Source organism: Chiloscyllium punctatum, chromosome 16 (genome assembly GCF_047496795.1).
Source record: "Chiloscyllium punctatum isolate Juve2018m chromosome 16, sChiPun1.3, whole genome shotgun sequence".
Classification (NCBI taxonomy): domain Eukaryota; kingdom Metazoa; phylum Chordata; class Chondrichthyes; order Orectolobiformes; family Hemiscylliidae; genus Chiloscyllium; species Chiloscyllium punctatum.
In genome coordinates, this window is record NC_092754.1 from 208,551 (window position 1) to 225,675 (window position 17,125).

At 40.0% G+C, this 17,125-nt stretch overlaps 1 protein-coding gene across 3 annotated transcripts in view; it reads left to right on the forward strand.

The window, feature by feature from the left end:
• Nucleotides 1–17,125, forward strand: part of vwa5b1 (von Willebrand factor A domain containing 5B1) — a 396,694-nt gene that overhangs the window by 13,497 nt on the left and 366,072 nt on the right. For all 3 annotated transcript variants that reach the window (XR_011962666.1, XM_072585920.1, XM_072585921.1), the window contains exon 2: nucleotides 1,797–2,026. Coding sequence is in view for 2 of the 3 variants with exons in the window: in XM_072585920.1 (XP_072442021.1) it covers nucleotides 1,888–2,026 (139 nt within the window). In the remaining variant the exon portion in view is untranslated. The remainder of the gene's footprint in view (nucleotides 1–1,796; nucleotides 2,027–17,125) is intronic.

Sequence of the window (17,125 nt, forward strand, 5' to 3'; positions counted from 1 at the left end):
GCAATTTCTGATTTTGGTTATAACACTAGCTATCTTAGAAAAATTAGCAAAGGTTAGATACTTAAAAGTCACTCAGCAGAATTCCTGCTGGAGTCCAATCAATAATGATAATAGAATGAAATGTGTGAGCATTGAAGCAGAGTTTGCAGAGTGGCCAGAATCCACACACTACCAATCTGCCTCTTAAAAAAATCCCATTCATGAAATCTCAAAATAATTTAGTATATTGAAACCAGAGAATCAATTGAGATATCAATTGAGATATAAAGTTTTTATTACTTTTTAATAATTATGATTCTTAGTGTTTAACCTGTTCTATATAAACTGCCAGTTTTCAAATATTTTGAAGAGACTAAGAGGTCTCAGCCCATAACCACCATGTGCTCTGACAGTGTAAGAACTAATATATGGATGTAGTCCGAGGTAGTTCTACATAACCTCAAATTTCAGTTTAATAAGCACTCAGTTTTTGAATCTTCCATTTGTAAATAATTAACAGGAAAAAAAATCTTCTTAACATTTCTTTAGCTTTGAAGAAGTTTATTCTCAGCATCTTTGAGTTTCTTTTGAGACCTTTTACTGCTTCACTTTAAGTTTGTAACTACAAAGTGTGGTATAATTAATCCAGTGAGACTGGTGTGTAACTGCTCACATATTGTGATACACAGGTTGGATCAGAAAGTAACAAGGTGGGCAGCACAGGAGCATGCCTGGCTAGATCAGACTAGAATGAGCGATCAGGATCACATATAAACTTTAAACTCAGAATAAGATGTCAGTAACAATTCAATACAGCCCTGCTTTTTTGTTTGGTTATGCTTTCTACTCATTTGCCAAACCCACACCAGTGCCTCAAACCCTGACTTCCCTCATTTCTTCTTCTGAACTCTGGTCTTCCACTCTACACGTTTCTTTTAAAAGACTATCATCTAAATCAAACATTATGATAGCTGAGTCAAAGTTCACGATTTTCCTTCCAAACAACCCTGTGGGTTGACACCACAGATTATGACAGTTCAAAAAGCAGCTCCCATCACATTCAAAAGGACAATTAGGGGGTATGTACTGATTGTAATGAGGACACCCAAGTGGACCTCATAGGATAAGTGTTCCCTGATTTTGGCTGTTAATCTGGTCCAATCGGGGAGCCCTGGCTGACAGATATAAACAGGAATGTCAGAGGTCTGTTCACTCTGAGAACAGGCTCCGATGAAACTGGACTAGTGTCAAGTAATATGCACATGTAAATAAAGGGTGACTTGGTGATGGGATACCAACCTCTCTGGAGTTATTTCAGGATGGACAATAAATTCCAAACTCACTAGAAATGCCCAAACCCTATGCATGAACAAATATAAATAACACAAATCCAGAATATTTGTTAGACAACAAAAATTGTTTCATTAAAATCATGAAGAAAAGAACTCCAGCAATACTTTGGAGGAAGGTACTGTATAAAACATGCCTTTGTTAGTTTTAAAGTGTTGCAACTTCGGTTTCAGTAGAAGTTGCCATGTTTTTCATATCTATCTAACATAAAATTAGGATGTGATACAAAGTTCATATGTTCAATAGTGTTTTAAGGTTTCCTACAAATTTTGTGAAAGCTGATTATGTCTAAAAATTGCAGTAGTGACATACATTGTGGTTATTAATTGGAGGTTGCAATGTGTTTGATTCTCAATTAATTTTCTATGATTGTTTCAGCTGATTGTCCTGTCATCTGTGCCAGTGGTATAATGTTTATTCAGATGATGACATTATTTTCTTTCATAGGTTTTCTTTTTCTCCATCAGGTTAGAGCAAATTAAGCAGCTTTGGACATTGCTGTATATATGTGTGTGTCTACTTGTGTACCTGCACACAAAAGGTAAATGCTCCAACAAAATGCCAGGGCTTATTAACCGACACAACAATCTCAATCTGCCATTAAAAGCATCTGAAGTCACATCTTGTATGATAGGCTACAGCCTGGGAATGTCAGCGTCTTTAGTTTATACCAACATGGATGATCATCCTGTTGAAGGTATGTGGTCATTAATTAAAAGTTTTATGTGATTGAAACAGAATTACAAATTTTAATAATTCACTTGACACAAAAATGTTACTAAAATGGAGTATATAGCTGGTAGCATCAACAACAAATATTAATGTCCCACTGTAGTAGACATGTAAAACATAACTTTGGGAAGTGTTCGATGAAAGGATTGAATTTTTGAGGCTACTGCTTTTCAAACTTCATTAAATCTTGATTCTCTACCTTTCCAGTTTCTAATTTCAGAGGCTCTATTTCCCCAACCTACCTGCATCCTGCTATTCTCCTTTTTAAAAAGCTCCCAACATGGTGAAAATAGCAACTGATACAGTAACAAGATGGTACTCTGCTCACTGACACCTTACAGATTGAAACTCAGAGGCCTAAATGCTTCATTTGCCACAGAAATGAACCCCTGTCAACTGCCACTAATTTGTTGCTTTATCAGTAGAGTATTTTCTCAATTGCTTGTTGGGAGGAGAAAGACAAAGCAATGGGGGACGGTGGGGGACAGCAGCCAATAATGGAATAGTCCAGCGTCACTGTTCCTGTGCTACAGTACCGGTTGTAAATTCACCAAGAGTAAAACAGCAATGTGAAAGTGGAACTTTCATTTGTAGCAAATTTAAGCAAAATAAAATTTTGCAACAAAAAAAACAAGGAGGAAAAGAACATGCAACAACATAATTGCAGGTTTAGAAGATTTGTAATGTATCATGCTGGCATGGAAAATTAAGATCTTTAGATGGAGAAAATGTGAAGGCGTTAGGGAGCAGAAAAAGTTCATGAAAATAGTTTGAGGGATGAGTAGTTTCAGTTGAGAAGATAGATTGGAGAAATTGGGACAATGTTCCTTGGAGAAAAGAAGATTATGAGTAGATCTGATTGAAGTATTCAATATAATGAAAGATCTGGATTGGGTACATAGGGAGAAAAATCAATGAGGTAAAAACAATGACTGCAGATGCTGGAAAGCAAATACTGGATTAGTGGTGCTGGAAGAGCACAGCAGTTCAGGCAGCATCCAACGAGCAGCGAAATCGACGTTTCGGGCAAAAGCCCTTCATCAGGAATAAAGGCAGTGAGCCTGAAGCATGGAGAGATAAGCTAGAGGAGGGTGGGGGTGGGGAGAGAGTAGCATAGAGTACAATGGGTGAGTGGGGGAGGAGATGAAGGTGATAGGTCAAGGAGGAGAGGGTGGAGTGGATAGGTGGAAAAGGAGATAGGCAGGTTCGACAAGTCCGGACAAGTCAAGGAGACAGTGTTGAGCTGGAAGTTTGAAACTAGGATGAGGTGGGGGAAGGGGAAATGAGGAAGCTGTTGAAGTCCACATTGATGCCCTGCGGTTGAAGTACTCCCCCTCCCACTCTGCCGAGGACATGGAGGACCTGGGCCTCCTTCACCGCTGCTCCCTCACCACCAGACACCTGGAGGAAGAACGCCTCATCTTCCGCCTTGGAACACTTCAACCCCAGGGCATTAATGTGGACCTCAACAGCTTCCTCATTTCCCCTTCCCCCACCTCATCCTAGTTTCAAACTTCCAGCTCAGCACTGTATCCTTGACTTGTCCGAACTTGTCGAACCTGCCTATCTCCTTTTCCACCTATCCACTCCACCCTCTCCTCCTTGACCTATCACCTTCATCTCGGTCATATCCATAAATCCTAAATTCTTTTATTAACTCTAACCTGCTAAGAAACATTGATGATTTGAACAAGAGCAGAAGGTCATAGAGTCATAGAGATGTACAGCATGGAAACAGACCCTTTGGCCCAACTTGTCCATATCGGCCAGATATCCCAACCCAATCTAGTCCCACCTGCCAGCACCCAGCCATTATGCCTCCATGCACTTCCTATTCATATACCCATCCAAATGCTTCTTAAATGTTGTAATTGTACCAGCCTCCGCCACTTCCTCTGGCAGCTCATTCCATACACGTACCATCCTCTGTGTGAAAACGTTGCCCCATTGGTCTCTTTTATATCTTTCCCCTCTCAATCTAAAGCTATGCCTTCTAGTTCTGGACTCCCCAACCCCAGGGAAATGACTTTGCCTATTTATCCTATCCATGCCACTCATAATTTTGCAAACCTCTAGAAGGTCACCCCTCAGCCTCCGACGCTCCAGGGAAAACCGCCCCAGCCTGTTCAGCCTCTCTCTATAGCTCAAATCCTCCAACCCTGGCAACATCCTTGTAAATCATTTCTGAACCCTTTCAGGTTTCACAACATCTTTCCGATAGGAGGGAGACCAGAATTGCACACAATATTCCAAAAGTGGCCTAACTAATGGCCTGTACAGCTGCAACATGACCTCCCAACTCCTGTACTCAATACTCTGACCAATAAAGGAAACCATACCAAATGCCTTCTTCACTATTCTATCTACCTGCGACTCCACTTTCAAGAAGCTATTAATCTGCACTCCAAGGTCTCTTTGTTCAGCAACACTCTCTAGGACCTTACCATTAAGTGTATAAGTCTGGCTAAGATTTGCTTTCCCAAAATGCAGCACCTCGCATTTATCTGAATTAAACTCCATCTGCCACTTCTCAGCCCATTGGCCCATCTGGTCCAGATCCTGTTGTAATCAGAGGTAACCCTATTCGCTGTCCATTACACCTCCAATTTTGGTGTCATCTGCAAACTTACTAACTGTACTTCTTATGCTCGCATCCAAATCATTTATATAAATGACAAAAAGTAGAGGACCCGGCACTGATCCTTGTGGCACTCCACTGGTCACAGGTCTCCAGTCTGAAAAACAACCCTCCACCACCACCCTCTGTCTTCTACTTTTGAGCCAGTTCTGTATCCAAATGGCTAGTTCTCCCTGTATTCCATGAGATCTAACCTTGCTAATCAGTGTCCCATGGGGAACCTTGTCGAACACCTTACTGATGTCCATATAGATCACATCTTCTGCTCTGCTTTCATCAATCCTCTTTGTTACTTCTTCAAAAAACTCAATCAAGTTTGTGAGACATGATTTCCCATGCACAAAGCCATGTTGACTATCTCTAATCAGTCCTTGCCTTTCCAAATACATGTACGTCCTGTCCCTCAGGATTCCCTCCAACAACTTACCCACCACCGAGGTCAGACTCATCGGTCTATAGTTCCCTGGCTTGTCCTTACCACCCTTCTTAAACAGTGGCACCACGTTAGCCAACCTCCAGTCTTCCGGCACCTCACCTGTGACTATAGATGATACAAATATCTCAGCAAGAGGCCCAGCAATCACTTCTCTAGCTTCCCACAGAGTTCTTGGGCACACCTGATCAGGTCCTGGGGATCTATCCGCTTTTATGTGTTTCAAGACATCCAGTACTTCCTCCTCTGTAATCTGGACATTTTGCAAGATGTCACCATCTATTTCCCTACAGTCTATATCTTCCATATCCTTTTCCACAGTAAATATTGATACAAAATATTCATTTAGTATATCCCCCATTTTCTGTGGCTCCACACAAAGGCCGCCTTGCTGATCTTTGGGGGCCCTATTCTCTCCCTAGTTACCCTTTTGTCCATAATGTATTTGTAAGACCGCTTTGGATTCTCCTTAATTCTATTTGCCAAAGCTATCTCATGTCCCCTTTTTGCCCTCCTGATTTCCCTCTTAAGTATACTCCTACTTCCTTTATACTCTTCTAAGGATTCACTCGATCTATCCTGTCTATACCTTCCATATGCTTCCTTCCTTTTCTTAACCAAACCCCCAATTTCTTTCGTCATCCAGCATTTTCTGTACCTACCAGCCTTTCCTTTCATGATACTGCTGTCTCAAAAATGTTATTTCTTTGTGCAGTTAGATAAAGATTCAATTTTATTTTGGTTTGGCTGTTTATCTACTTTTTTTAAAGTTAATGTTTAAGGCATCATCCTTAATTTGGAATTCTCCAGGTTTTGTGTTTCCTGTATGGAAGTATTTGACCAAAATGAAGGAGTATTGCAGTAGAGTAGTATTTACTTCAGAATAGTTTACACTGTGTAGGTGGGAACGACTTTTAAAAATTGAAACAGAGGAAGTTACTGAGACTTCCATAAAGCAGAAGTTAAAACAGAAAACGTTAGAAATACTCAGCAGGAGAGACACTACCTGTTGGGAGAGACCCAGATTTAATGGGTTCAATTTAATTCTGTGTCTTGCTGAGAGTGGGATTGGGAGGGGGTGTGTATGTGGGAAGTTTAGTCGTGAAAGATTTATAACTCAGTCATAGCATTAATCTGACTTCCATGATTACCAGTCCATTAGTCCGAGTGGGTGTGATATGGATTCACATGACACTGCAGCATTTAAAATAATACTCCAAGCTGGCAATTTGAAGGGGTTTGGATTTAGGAGTCAAGAAGAAAGAAGGGTTAGAATGAAATCTATTGACAAGGCTGTGAGGAGGCAGAGTACAATACTCTTCCCTTTCAATCATGTTATTATTTTTTGTGGTTAGTGTCTAATTATATCCAGGATTGGGGTTACTAGAGACTCCAGGAGATGTGTTTATTGCTACCTTTATTGAACATTGTTTTAAAATGATATACAGAAAAAGACTTGAAATGAATCTTCTACAAAAATCCATCTTCCAGCAATTTTGATAGTCATGTGATCTTACCTCAGTGATGATGTAGCTGATCTTATTTCCATTTAACATTTACACAGCACCCACGAGAGGAAGTAACCTGGAGCAGAGGCCATTAGGGTTAGCAGAGAAGAGCAGCTGAAGCAAGGTGTTAAATCCCAGTTTCAGTGCAGAATGCTTTAATGAGCTAAACAGGGCAGTAAAGGTCAATATCACTTGATTCCCACCATTGCTTTCTCAAGTCAACTCCATTCAACAACAGCAACTTATATCTAAAGAGCACCTCTCTTCACACACAGTTACATTGCAGGTGGTCCTACCCATCTTTATCCGCGATCTTCCTGTTTCTCTTTTTTCTGTACTCACATTGTTGTTAAGCAATGTCATGCCTTTCCATTATTATCACCCTTCTTAAATGTGCTTTGTCAATTAGATGGATACATGGCATTATTGACTGAAGGATAAACTATTGACTTTGAAATGGAAATTGGATTTAGTAACTCTTCTTATGATCCAAACTTCACATCAGTTGGTCAACAAACATCAGAAAGTTCCCTATAACTCCAAGAGTTGAACCCAATTTTCAAATGTAAATCAATTTGTAGAGAATTCTCAATTCTTGGTCAACACTCCACCCTGTTGCCAGTGCACAATATCAGCTGTGATTCAATGGACTCTGATTCAGAAAGTTATGCTTTCAAGTTCCCACTTCAGAGGACTAAACACCTAGACTGCTGGTACTCAGGGAATCAAAAGAGAAACTGTGTAACTATCAATAGGTCTGGTGACATGTGTGGAGTGAGAAACATTTGAGGTTAATGACTTTTGCCTTTGTAATAGCACACTGTTTCAGCCATATATGCTTTTATAGTTGTCATAAGACATTCTGGATAAATCAATTGTTAGTAGACTTCCACGTATCTAACAAAGATATCACAGTGAGCGATGAAGTGGATTTGTGAATATCCCCAGCCAAACATATTTGGGTTGAATAAGTTTGGTATGAACCAGGAGTAGAATTTGAAATATTTTTAGAAATAGTTTTTGTAATTCAGTCTTTGTGAAAGTTGGCAGACTAAGATTGCTGCATCATCCGACAGTGTTGGGAGACTATGAGTGTCCAGCTATGACTGAGTATGTTTTGGTTCATTTGTAGAAAGGCTGGAGAGGGTTTTTGCTGCTAATACTATCCATACTAATACTACCCATACTATCCATACACTAATAGTTGACCTTCATGATAATCCAATTGTTAATCAGGCAGTGGGAGAAGGAAACCGACAATATTTATGACTAAAGCAGACTGAGTAGAATTTGAAACACTCAAAAGACATATTACTACCAGAGTTAAATAAAACAAAACAAAACTGCAGATGTTGGCGATCTGAAACAAAAACTGAAATTGCTGGTGAAACCAAAAAGGTCTGGCAGCATCTGTGGGAAGAGTCACTGGACTCGAAATGTTCCTCCATTTTTTCACACTCTGTTTTTGTTTCATTGCTATTAGACATTTTGTATAAGCTTGAGCAGTACTATAGCTTAAAACCATCAGTGATTTCAGAAATCCATTGGTTTAGAACAAGGAATTAGTTGACCGCTCAGGATAGTGGACACTTTATCATTGCTAGATTAGAGTGGTGCTGGAAAAGCACAGTAGTTCAGGCAGCATCTGAGGAGCAGCCTGAACCGCTGTGCTTTTCCAGCACCACTCAAATCTAGACTCTGGTTTCCAGCATCTGCTGTCATTGTTTTTACCAACTTTATCATTGCTTTAAATTCCATTGCAATTTTGGAGAATATTAGGAAAGAGAATGTGGGACAGATTTGTGTGTGTGCAGTTTAAAATATGAAGATATTTGTAGTAAGTTGATGGCATTATTAGAGTTACCTTTTGGCATAACTTGCCAAACAGAATTGTCCATGGACTTGGCAGAATGTGAAGCATGAAAAGTTATGGTTAACAACCCCTAGCCATCTGCAGAAGTAAATACGCTGAAGCTGAGCAAGCTGAAGGCCCCCAACAAAGACAGTCACAAAGCCTTTTAATTCTCTTTTGCCAGCATCAGCTACAAATTGCCCACTGTGAGCACAGATTGCTGCAACAACAAGAGGGTCATCTCACCACGTCAAATGAAGATAAAGGAATAAAATGTATACATGCATGGAGAAATGCAAGCAGAAGGAAACGCTGTCACTGTATATGCAGCAGCCAATGATGGGATAGGAATGGTTCCAGTAAGCAATAAGCAAAATTATCATTAAGCCATTATCAAAGTAAAGGGTTAAAAGTCAGCTTTATTCAGAAGGAACTGGTTAAAAACATTAAAGTTAAACTGGAAAAGAGCTTGAATTGAGGCAAAATGCATAGCATGAGATCACTGATGAACAAGCACCCGCAGATGTTTAATGAAACTGGCAACCTGATTTATGGACATTAAGCGTACCTATAGATTTAGAGGAATGCCAATCAACTCTGCCCTTAAGGGAGAAAATAGAACAAAAGGCAAAAAGATTAGAATGTGAGAACATTACCTCAAACTTTGAACAGAGTAGTTCAGTTACTCTATTAGTGGTAATACCAAAGGCAGTGTAAGAATATGTGGGATTATACAGTAATTGCAGAGTTTAGAAGAATGAGAGGCAATCTTATGATACACAAAATTCTTTAGGGACATGACACGGTTAATTTAGATATGTTGTTTCCCACTGTGAGAGAATCTAGGTCTCAAGGGCATAATCTCAGAATAAGGGGTCAGGCATTTAGAACATAGAACATAGAAAAATACAGCACAGAACAGGCACTTTGGCCCACGATGTTATGCCGAGGTTTAATCTGATGTGAAATATAGTAACTTAACCTACGCACCCCTCAACTCACTGCTATCCATGTGCATGTCCAGCAGTCACTTAAATGTCCCCAATGACTCTGCTTCCACCACCACAGTTGGCAACGCATTTCATGCATTCACAACTCTCTGCATAAAGAATCTACCTCTGACGTCTCCTTTATACCTTCCTCCTAATACCTTCAAATGATGACTCCTCATATCAGTCAAACCTGCCCTGGGGAAAAGTCTCTGGCTATCGACTGTATCTATTCTTCTCATTATCTTGTTTACCTCGATTAGGTCCTCTCTCTTCCTCCTTCTCTTCAGAGAGAAAAGTCCGAGCTTATTCAAACTTTCTTCATAGGGCAAGCCCTCCAGTCCAGGCAGCATCCTGGTAAACCTTCTTTGTACCCTCTCCAAAGCCTCTGTATCTTTCCAATAGTAGGGTGACCAGAACTGTACACAATATTCCAAGTGTGGTCTCACCAGGGACTTGTAGAGCTGTAGCAAAACCTCGCGGCTCTTAAACTCGATCCCCCTATAAATGAAAGCCAATACACCATATGCTTTCTTAACAACCCTATCCACTTGGGTGGCAACTTTGAGGGATCAATGTACTTGAACACCAAGATCCCTCTGTTCCTCCACACTGCCAAGAATCCTGTTTTTAATTCTATATTCAGCATTCGCATTTGACCTTCCAAAATGCATCACTTTGCATTTATCCAGGTTGAACTCCATCTGCCATTTCTCAGCCCAGCTCTGCATCCTGTCTATGTCGCGCTGCATAGCCCTATATACTATCGACGACACCTCCAACCTTTATGTCATCTGCAAATTTACTAACGCACCCCTCAACCTCCTCATCCAAGTAATTTATAAAAACTACAAAGAGCAGAGGCCCAAGAACAGAGCCCTGCAGGACCCCACTCAACACTGTCCTCCAGGCAGAATACTTTCCATCCACAACCACTCTCTGCCTTCTGTCAGCCAGCCACTTCTGAATCCAGATAGCCAAATCCCCCTGTATCCCATACTTCCTGACTTTATGAATGAGCCTACCATGGGGAACCTTATGAAATGCCTTGCTGAAGTAACAGAAATGAGGAGGAATTTCTTCTCTCAGAGTGTAGTGAATCTGTGGAATGCTTTATTTCAGATAGCTGTCAAGACTGTGTAATTAAATATATTCAAGGCTAAGAAACACACAGATTTTTATGAATAAGGGACTTAGGGGTTATAGGAACAAGCAGGAAAATGAAGTTCAGGAGTAAGAGATTAGCCATGATCTCATTGAATGGCCTGAATGGCCTCTTCTGCTCCTATGTTTCATGATCTTAAATCAGGTTCTAGAATGTAAACTAACCAATAATTTGCCAAAAGTGGAGGATTTATTCACACTGTTATCAGGAGACAAGATAAAGAAAAAACTCAATCTGACAAAAGTCTTTCTGCAACTGGAATTAGATGGTGAGTCAAAGTTATAAATAACTACAGTATTAACATGGAATCAAGTTATTTTCAAAGACTTCGGTGCTTCTTCAGCCCCCAGAACCTTTTGAGGGTTAATGAACAAAATTGTGCAAGAAATTCAAGGTGTAGTGTGTTATTTGGATGATATACTTATTTCAACTTCAAATAGGCAGAATCATGACGACAGGCTGAGAAAGGTGCTCCAACATCTGGAAAAACCATGGAGTTCAGGTCAAGTTACACAAATCTGAAATGTTTAAAGATTCTGTTGAGTATTTAGGTCACAGAGTAGACACAGGTGGGTTGTATCTTCCCAAGACTAAGTTTCAAGTACAATAAGGAATTGTTTAAATAAGGTCATAGAAGACACAGGGAAACAGTCAAGCTGTAGAATAGAGGATTCTACTGGGACACTTGCAACATAGAAATGGCTAGCTGGTATGTGTCAGAAACCACACATTGATTTGGCAAAATTTGATGAGCAGCAACTTTTCGCTGTGAGTTATAACCGTATGAAATAAGTTGAGGGCTTTCCAATTAATTAAACAATAACGAGCAAAGCTCTGGTGATTTTGCACAGTTTGATTATGGGTTCAGTTTGTTGAGAAGAGTTTTAGAATTTCACAGAAATGGATGGAGTAATCACACTTAGGTTCTATCATACCAGCTTGTTTCAAATGGAGCAACGGAACACAGTAAAATTGTTATGCGCGCTCTTGTTAAACAAATATTAGATACAAATTGGAACAAACATCAGATGTCATTGATTCACAAACTGGCAAATGTTTTGTTTATTTATCATAACACATCTCACACTATGATTGGTAAAATGCCAGCTGAATTGTTAGAAGGCACCGTAGAACAGAGTATTCATCGCTGATGCCATATTTAGCATTGTCAGTAGAAAAGAAAGACATCATGATAGAAATGGACTGAGAGAAAGAAATCTGAAGTTGAACCAAAGATTGGAGTGAAAGATAATCATCATATGTGTTTTATACAAATGACTTAGATGAAGGGACAGAAGGTACTTGCCAAAAGCACAAAGATAAGTCAGAAAGTAATGTGTGAAGAGGATGGAAGGAGGCTACAAAAGATTTTGTGAGGAACTTGTTGCTTTGACAAGGTTAGATTGTCCTTGGTTTTTTTCAGGGAGGTTCTGAACAAACCAAGGTTCCAACTGGGTTTGAAAGGGTTAATGGGGCCATTTTCATTTACCCCTAACAGATAATGCCTCCAGCTTAAGCCTTTCATGTCTTTAAAAAAAGGCATAATCAAAGGAAAATGGCCAGCTAGCTGTTTAGCAAGCCTTCGTTTAGATCAGAGTTAGTTCAGCAGCAGTGTGTGTAAAAAAGGCTGCTGAACTCTCTTCTCTGATTTGAAACCTAGAAGCTTTTTGAGTCATTTTTAATCTTTGTGCGAAGGGGTCTGTTTACAGGGATTGTTGCAAGTATCTTTTGAACAGCATCATTAAGTCAGGGATAGTCTGTCGAGTTTGGATAGGATAAATTATCCAGAATTCTATTTTCTGTTCTTTGTGTTTCATTGCGTAATTTTGTAAATAAATTCTGTTTGTTTAGAACTTGGCAGTCGGACCAGCTGATTCACTCCGCAAATGTCCACTATATACTTAACAAAAACAAAGAGCAAAGTTATGGCCTGGGATACTTGCTTACGAATGTTTTGAGAGCTCGGGCCTGGCCCATAACCATTTATATAAGTCAAATGAGTGGACAACGATTGGTAAATGGAAGGAAAATATGAAAATGTCTGTTTTGGTAGGAAGAATAAAAAAAAATCCTAAATGTTGAGAGATTGCAGAACTCTGAGATGTGAGAGATTTGGGTGTCCTTGTGCATGAATCATAAAAGCTTCACATGCATGTACAACAGGTAATTAGGAAAACTAATAGAATGTGAACAATGATAACAAGGCAAATTAGAAGGGAGGTTATGCTTCAGATGTGCAGGGCACTGGTGAGATTGTCACTGGAGGACTGGACACATTATCAGTTATCTTGCTTAAGGAAGGATGTAAATGTATTGGAGGCAGTTAAGAGAAGGTTTACTAGACTAAAACTTCCTGAAGAAGGGCTTATGCCCGAAACGTCGATTCCTCGAATGCTGCCTGGCCTGCTGTGTTTTTCCAGCACCACATTTTTCAACTCTAAAACATGGAATGGATGGGTTATCTTAAAAGGAAATCTTGGACAGGCTAGGCCTGTATCCAAACGACCATGAACATAAGAGTATATGAAATAAGAACGTTAGAACATAAGAACCGGGAGCAGGAGTAGGCCGTCTGGCCCTTCGAGCTTGCTCCACCATTCAATAAGATCATGGCTAATCTTTTCGAGCCCTCAGCTCCATTTACCTGCCTTCTCACCATAACCCTTAATTCCTTTAATGTGCAAAACAATCTGTCTTAGCTTTAAAACATTTATTGAGGAAGCCTCAACTACTTCACTGGGCAGGGATCTCCATAGGTTAACAACCCTCTGGGTGATAAAGATCTTTCTCAATTCAGTCCTAAACCTGTTCTCTCTAATTTTGAGGCTATGCCCTCTTGTCCTAGTTTCACCCACCAGTGGAAACATCCTCTCTACTTCTATCTTATCTATTCCCATCATAATTTTATATGTTTCCATAACATTCCCCACCTCATTATTCTAAATTCCAAAAAATATAATCCCAGTCCACTCAATCTCTCCTCATAAACCAAACGCCTCAACTCCAGAATCAACATGGTGAACCTCCTCTGCACCCCCTCTCATGACAGTACATCCTTTCTCAAGTAAGGAGACCATAACTGCACACAGTCCTCCAGTGGCCTCACCAGCACCCTGTACAGCTGCAACATAACCTCCCTGCTTTTAAACTCAATCTTTTTCGCAATGAAGGACAACATTCCATTTACCTTCCTAATTAACAGTTGTATCTGCAGACCAACCTTCTGTGATTCATCACAATGACACCCAGGTTCCTCTGCACAGCAGCATGCTGCAATCTTTTACCATTAAAGTAACAGTCCTTTTTACTGTTATTCCTACCAAAACAAACGTCTTCACATTTATCAACATTGTACTCCACTTACTTAAATTATGTCCTTTTGCAAAGTTTCACAGTCCTCTGCACACTTTGCTCTACCATTCATCTTAGTGTCATATATGACACACTGCATGTGGTCCCCAACTCCAAATCATCTATGTAAATTGTGAATAATTGTAGTCCCAGCACTGATTACTGAGACACACCATTAGTTACTGATTTCCAACTAGAAAAGCACTCATTTATCCTCACTATTTCCTTCCTATTACTTAACCAATAATCCTGTATTCATGCTAATACATTGCTCATAATTGCTCATCTTTATCTTATGCAACAGCCTTTTGTGTGGCAACTTGTCAAATGTTTTTTGGAAACCTAGACACACCATATCTACTGGGTCCCTGTTATCCACCATGCTCGTAAGGTCTTCATAGAATTCCAGTAGATTAGTTATGTTTTTCATAAACACATGCTGCATCTCCCTAATGGGACAATTGTCTTGCTATTTCTTCCTTGATAATAGACTCAAGCATCTTCTGCACTACAGAAGTTAAGCTAACTGATCTATAATTACCTATGTTTTGTCTACCTCCTCTTTGAAACAGTGGCATCACATTTGCTGTTTTCCAATCTGCTGGAACTGCCTCAGAGCCCAGTGAATTTTGGAAAATTACCTTAAGTGCATTTGCTATTTCTCCCACCATCTCTTTTAATACCCTGGGATGCATTCCATCAGGGCCAGGAGACTTGCCTACCTTTAGTTCCATTAGGTTCCCCAACATTACCTTTTTCGCAATAATAATCGTTTCCAGGATCTCACCTGCCTTCATCTTTTTGTCAATTACTGGCATATTGTTCATGTCCTCCACTGTGAAGACCAACACAAGACACCTGTTCAATGCTTCGGCCATTTCCTCATTTCCCATAACTAAATCCCCCTTTTCATCCTCTAAAGGACCAATGTTTTCTTTAGTTACTTTTTTTCATTATATATATATTTATAGATACTTTTGCTATCTGTCTTTATATTCTGAGCTAGTTTATTTTCATAATCTATCTTACTTTTCTTTCTAGTTTTTTTTGGCTTTCTGTTGACCTTTAAAGCTTTCCCAACTTTCTAGTTTCCCACTGAACTTGGCCACTCTGTATACCCTCTTTTTCAATTTGATAACCTTCCTTATTTCCTTAGACACTCATGGCAGATTTCCCTTTTTTCTACAGTCCTTCCCTTTCACTGGAATATACTTTTGCTGAACACATTCAAAAATTGCTTTGAAATTCCTCCACTGTTCATCAACTTTCCCACTGTTTTTGCTTCCAGCCAACTCCTGTCTCATTCTATTGTAGTATCCTCTGTTTAACTACAGGACCTTGGTACTGGATTTTATCCTTGTACTTTCCATCTGCATTCTAAATTCAATTATACTGTGATCAATCTTTCCGAGAGGATCCCTAACAATGACATCATTATTTATTCCTGTGTCACTACACAGGACCAGACCTAGAGTAGCTTGCTTCCTCGTCAATACCATTATGTAGAGTCATTGAGAGGTACAGCATGGAAACAGATCCCTCTGTCCAACTCTTCCACGCCGACCAGATATCCTAAATTAATCTAGTCCCATTTGTCACCACTTGGCCCATATCCCTTTAGACCTTTCCTCTTCATGTGCCCATCCAGATGCCTTTTAAATGTTGTTATTGTACCAGCCTCTACTTCTTCATCTGACAGCTTATTCCATACATGCACCACCCTCTGCATGAAAACGTTGCCCAATAGGTCCCTTTTAAATCTTTCCCCTTTCACCTTAAACCTATGCCCTCTACTTTTGGACTCCCCACCCCAGGGAAAAGACCTTAGCTATTCACCGTTTCCATGCTCTTCGTAATTTTATAAACCTCTATAAGGTCACCCCTCAGCCTCCGATGCTCCAAGGAAAATACCCCCAGCCTGTTCAGCCTCTCCATATAACTGAAACTGTCCAATCCTATCAACACCTTTATAAATCTTTTCTGATCCCTTTCAAGTTTAACGATATCTTTCCTATAGCAGGGTTGTCAGAATTGAACACCATATTCCAGAAGTGGTCTAATTAATGGTCTGACATCCTTACTCCTGTACTCAAAGGGAGAAAGGGGGGACTGCAGATACTGGTGATCAGAGTCAAAAAGTGTGGTGCTAGAAAGGTACAGCAAGTCAGGCAGCATCCAAGGAGCAGGAGAGTCAACATTTCAAGCATGAGTTCTTCATCAGGAATCCTGATAAAGAGCTCATGCTCAAAACATCGACTCTCCTGCTCTTTGGACGCTGCCTGACCTGCTGTACTTTTCCAGCACCACACTTTTCGACTTCTATATTCAGTGTACTGACCAATAAAGACAAAAGTACCAAATGTCTTCTTCACTACCCTGTCTAACTGTGACTCCACCCTCAAGGAACTACGGACCTGCACCCCAAGATCTCTTTGTTTGGCAACTCTCCCCAGAACCCTTCCATTAACTGTATAAGTCCTGCATTAATTTCCCTCACCAAAATGCAGCACCTCAGATTTATCTAAATTAAACTCCACCCACCACTCTTGTTTCATTGAACCATGTTGTTGCATGGACAGGTATTGCTCCATAATGCTATTCACAGGCAGCAATGAGACAGGTATATGACATCAAACATTCTTTAAATTAACAAAAGGTCAGTGCTCTCCAGAGAGCTTTTTCTTGCATGGATCCATCCAGCTGTTTAGACTTGATGCCACAACACAGTTCAAAATACAATACAGAAATGACATGTACCTTGGGCATTGTCCATAAGAGGGATGGATGTAATCTTCCCAATGGATACACACACACACACACACACACTTCTCATACTGTTCAAGAAAACTATCGCCAATATATTCAATGAACTCCTGTTCAGGCCTACCCCAACTGACCCGGTTTGACCAATTGACATGTAGATTAAAACCCCCATGATAACTGCCATACCAGTTTTACAAGCATAAGTTATTTCTTTGTTTATTGCCTGTCCCAATGTGCTATTATTATTTGGTGACCTATAGACCACGCCTAGAGTAACGTTTTCTTCTTAGAATTTCTAATTTCCACCCAAATGAATTTAACCTTATTCTCCATAGAACCTATATTATCTGTCAGCACTGCTCTGA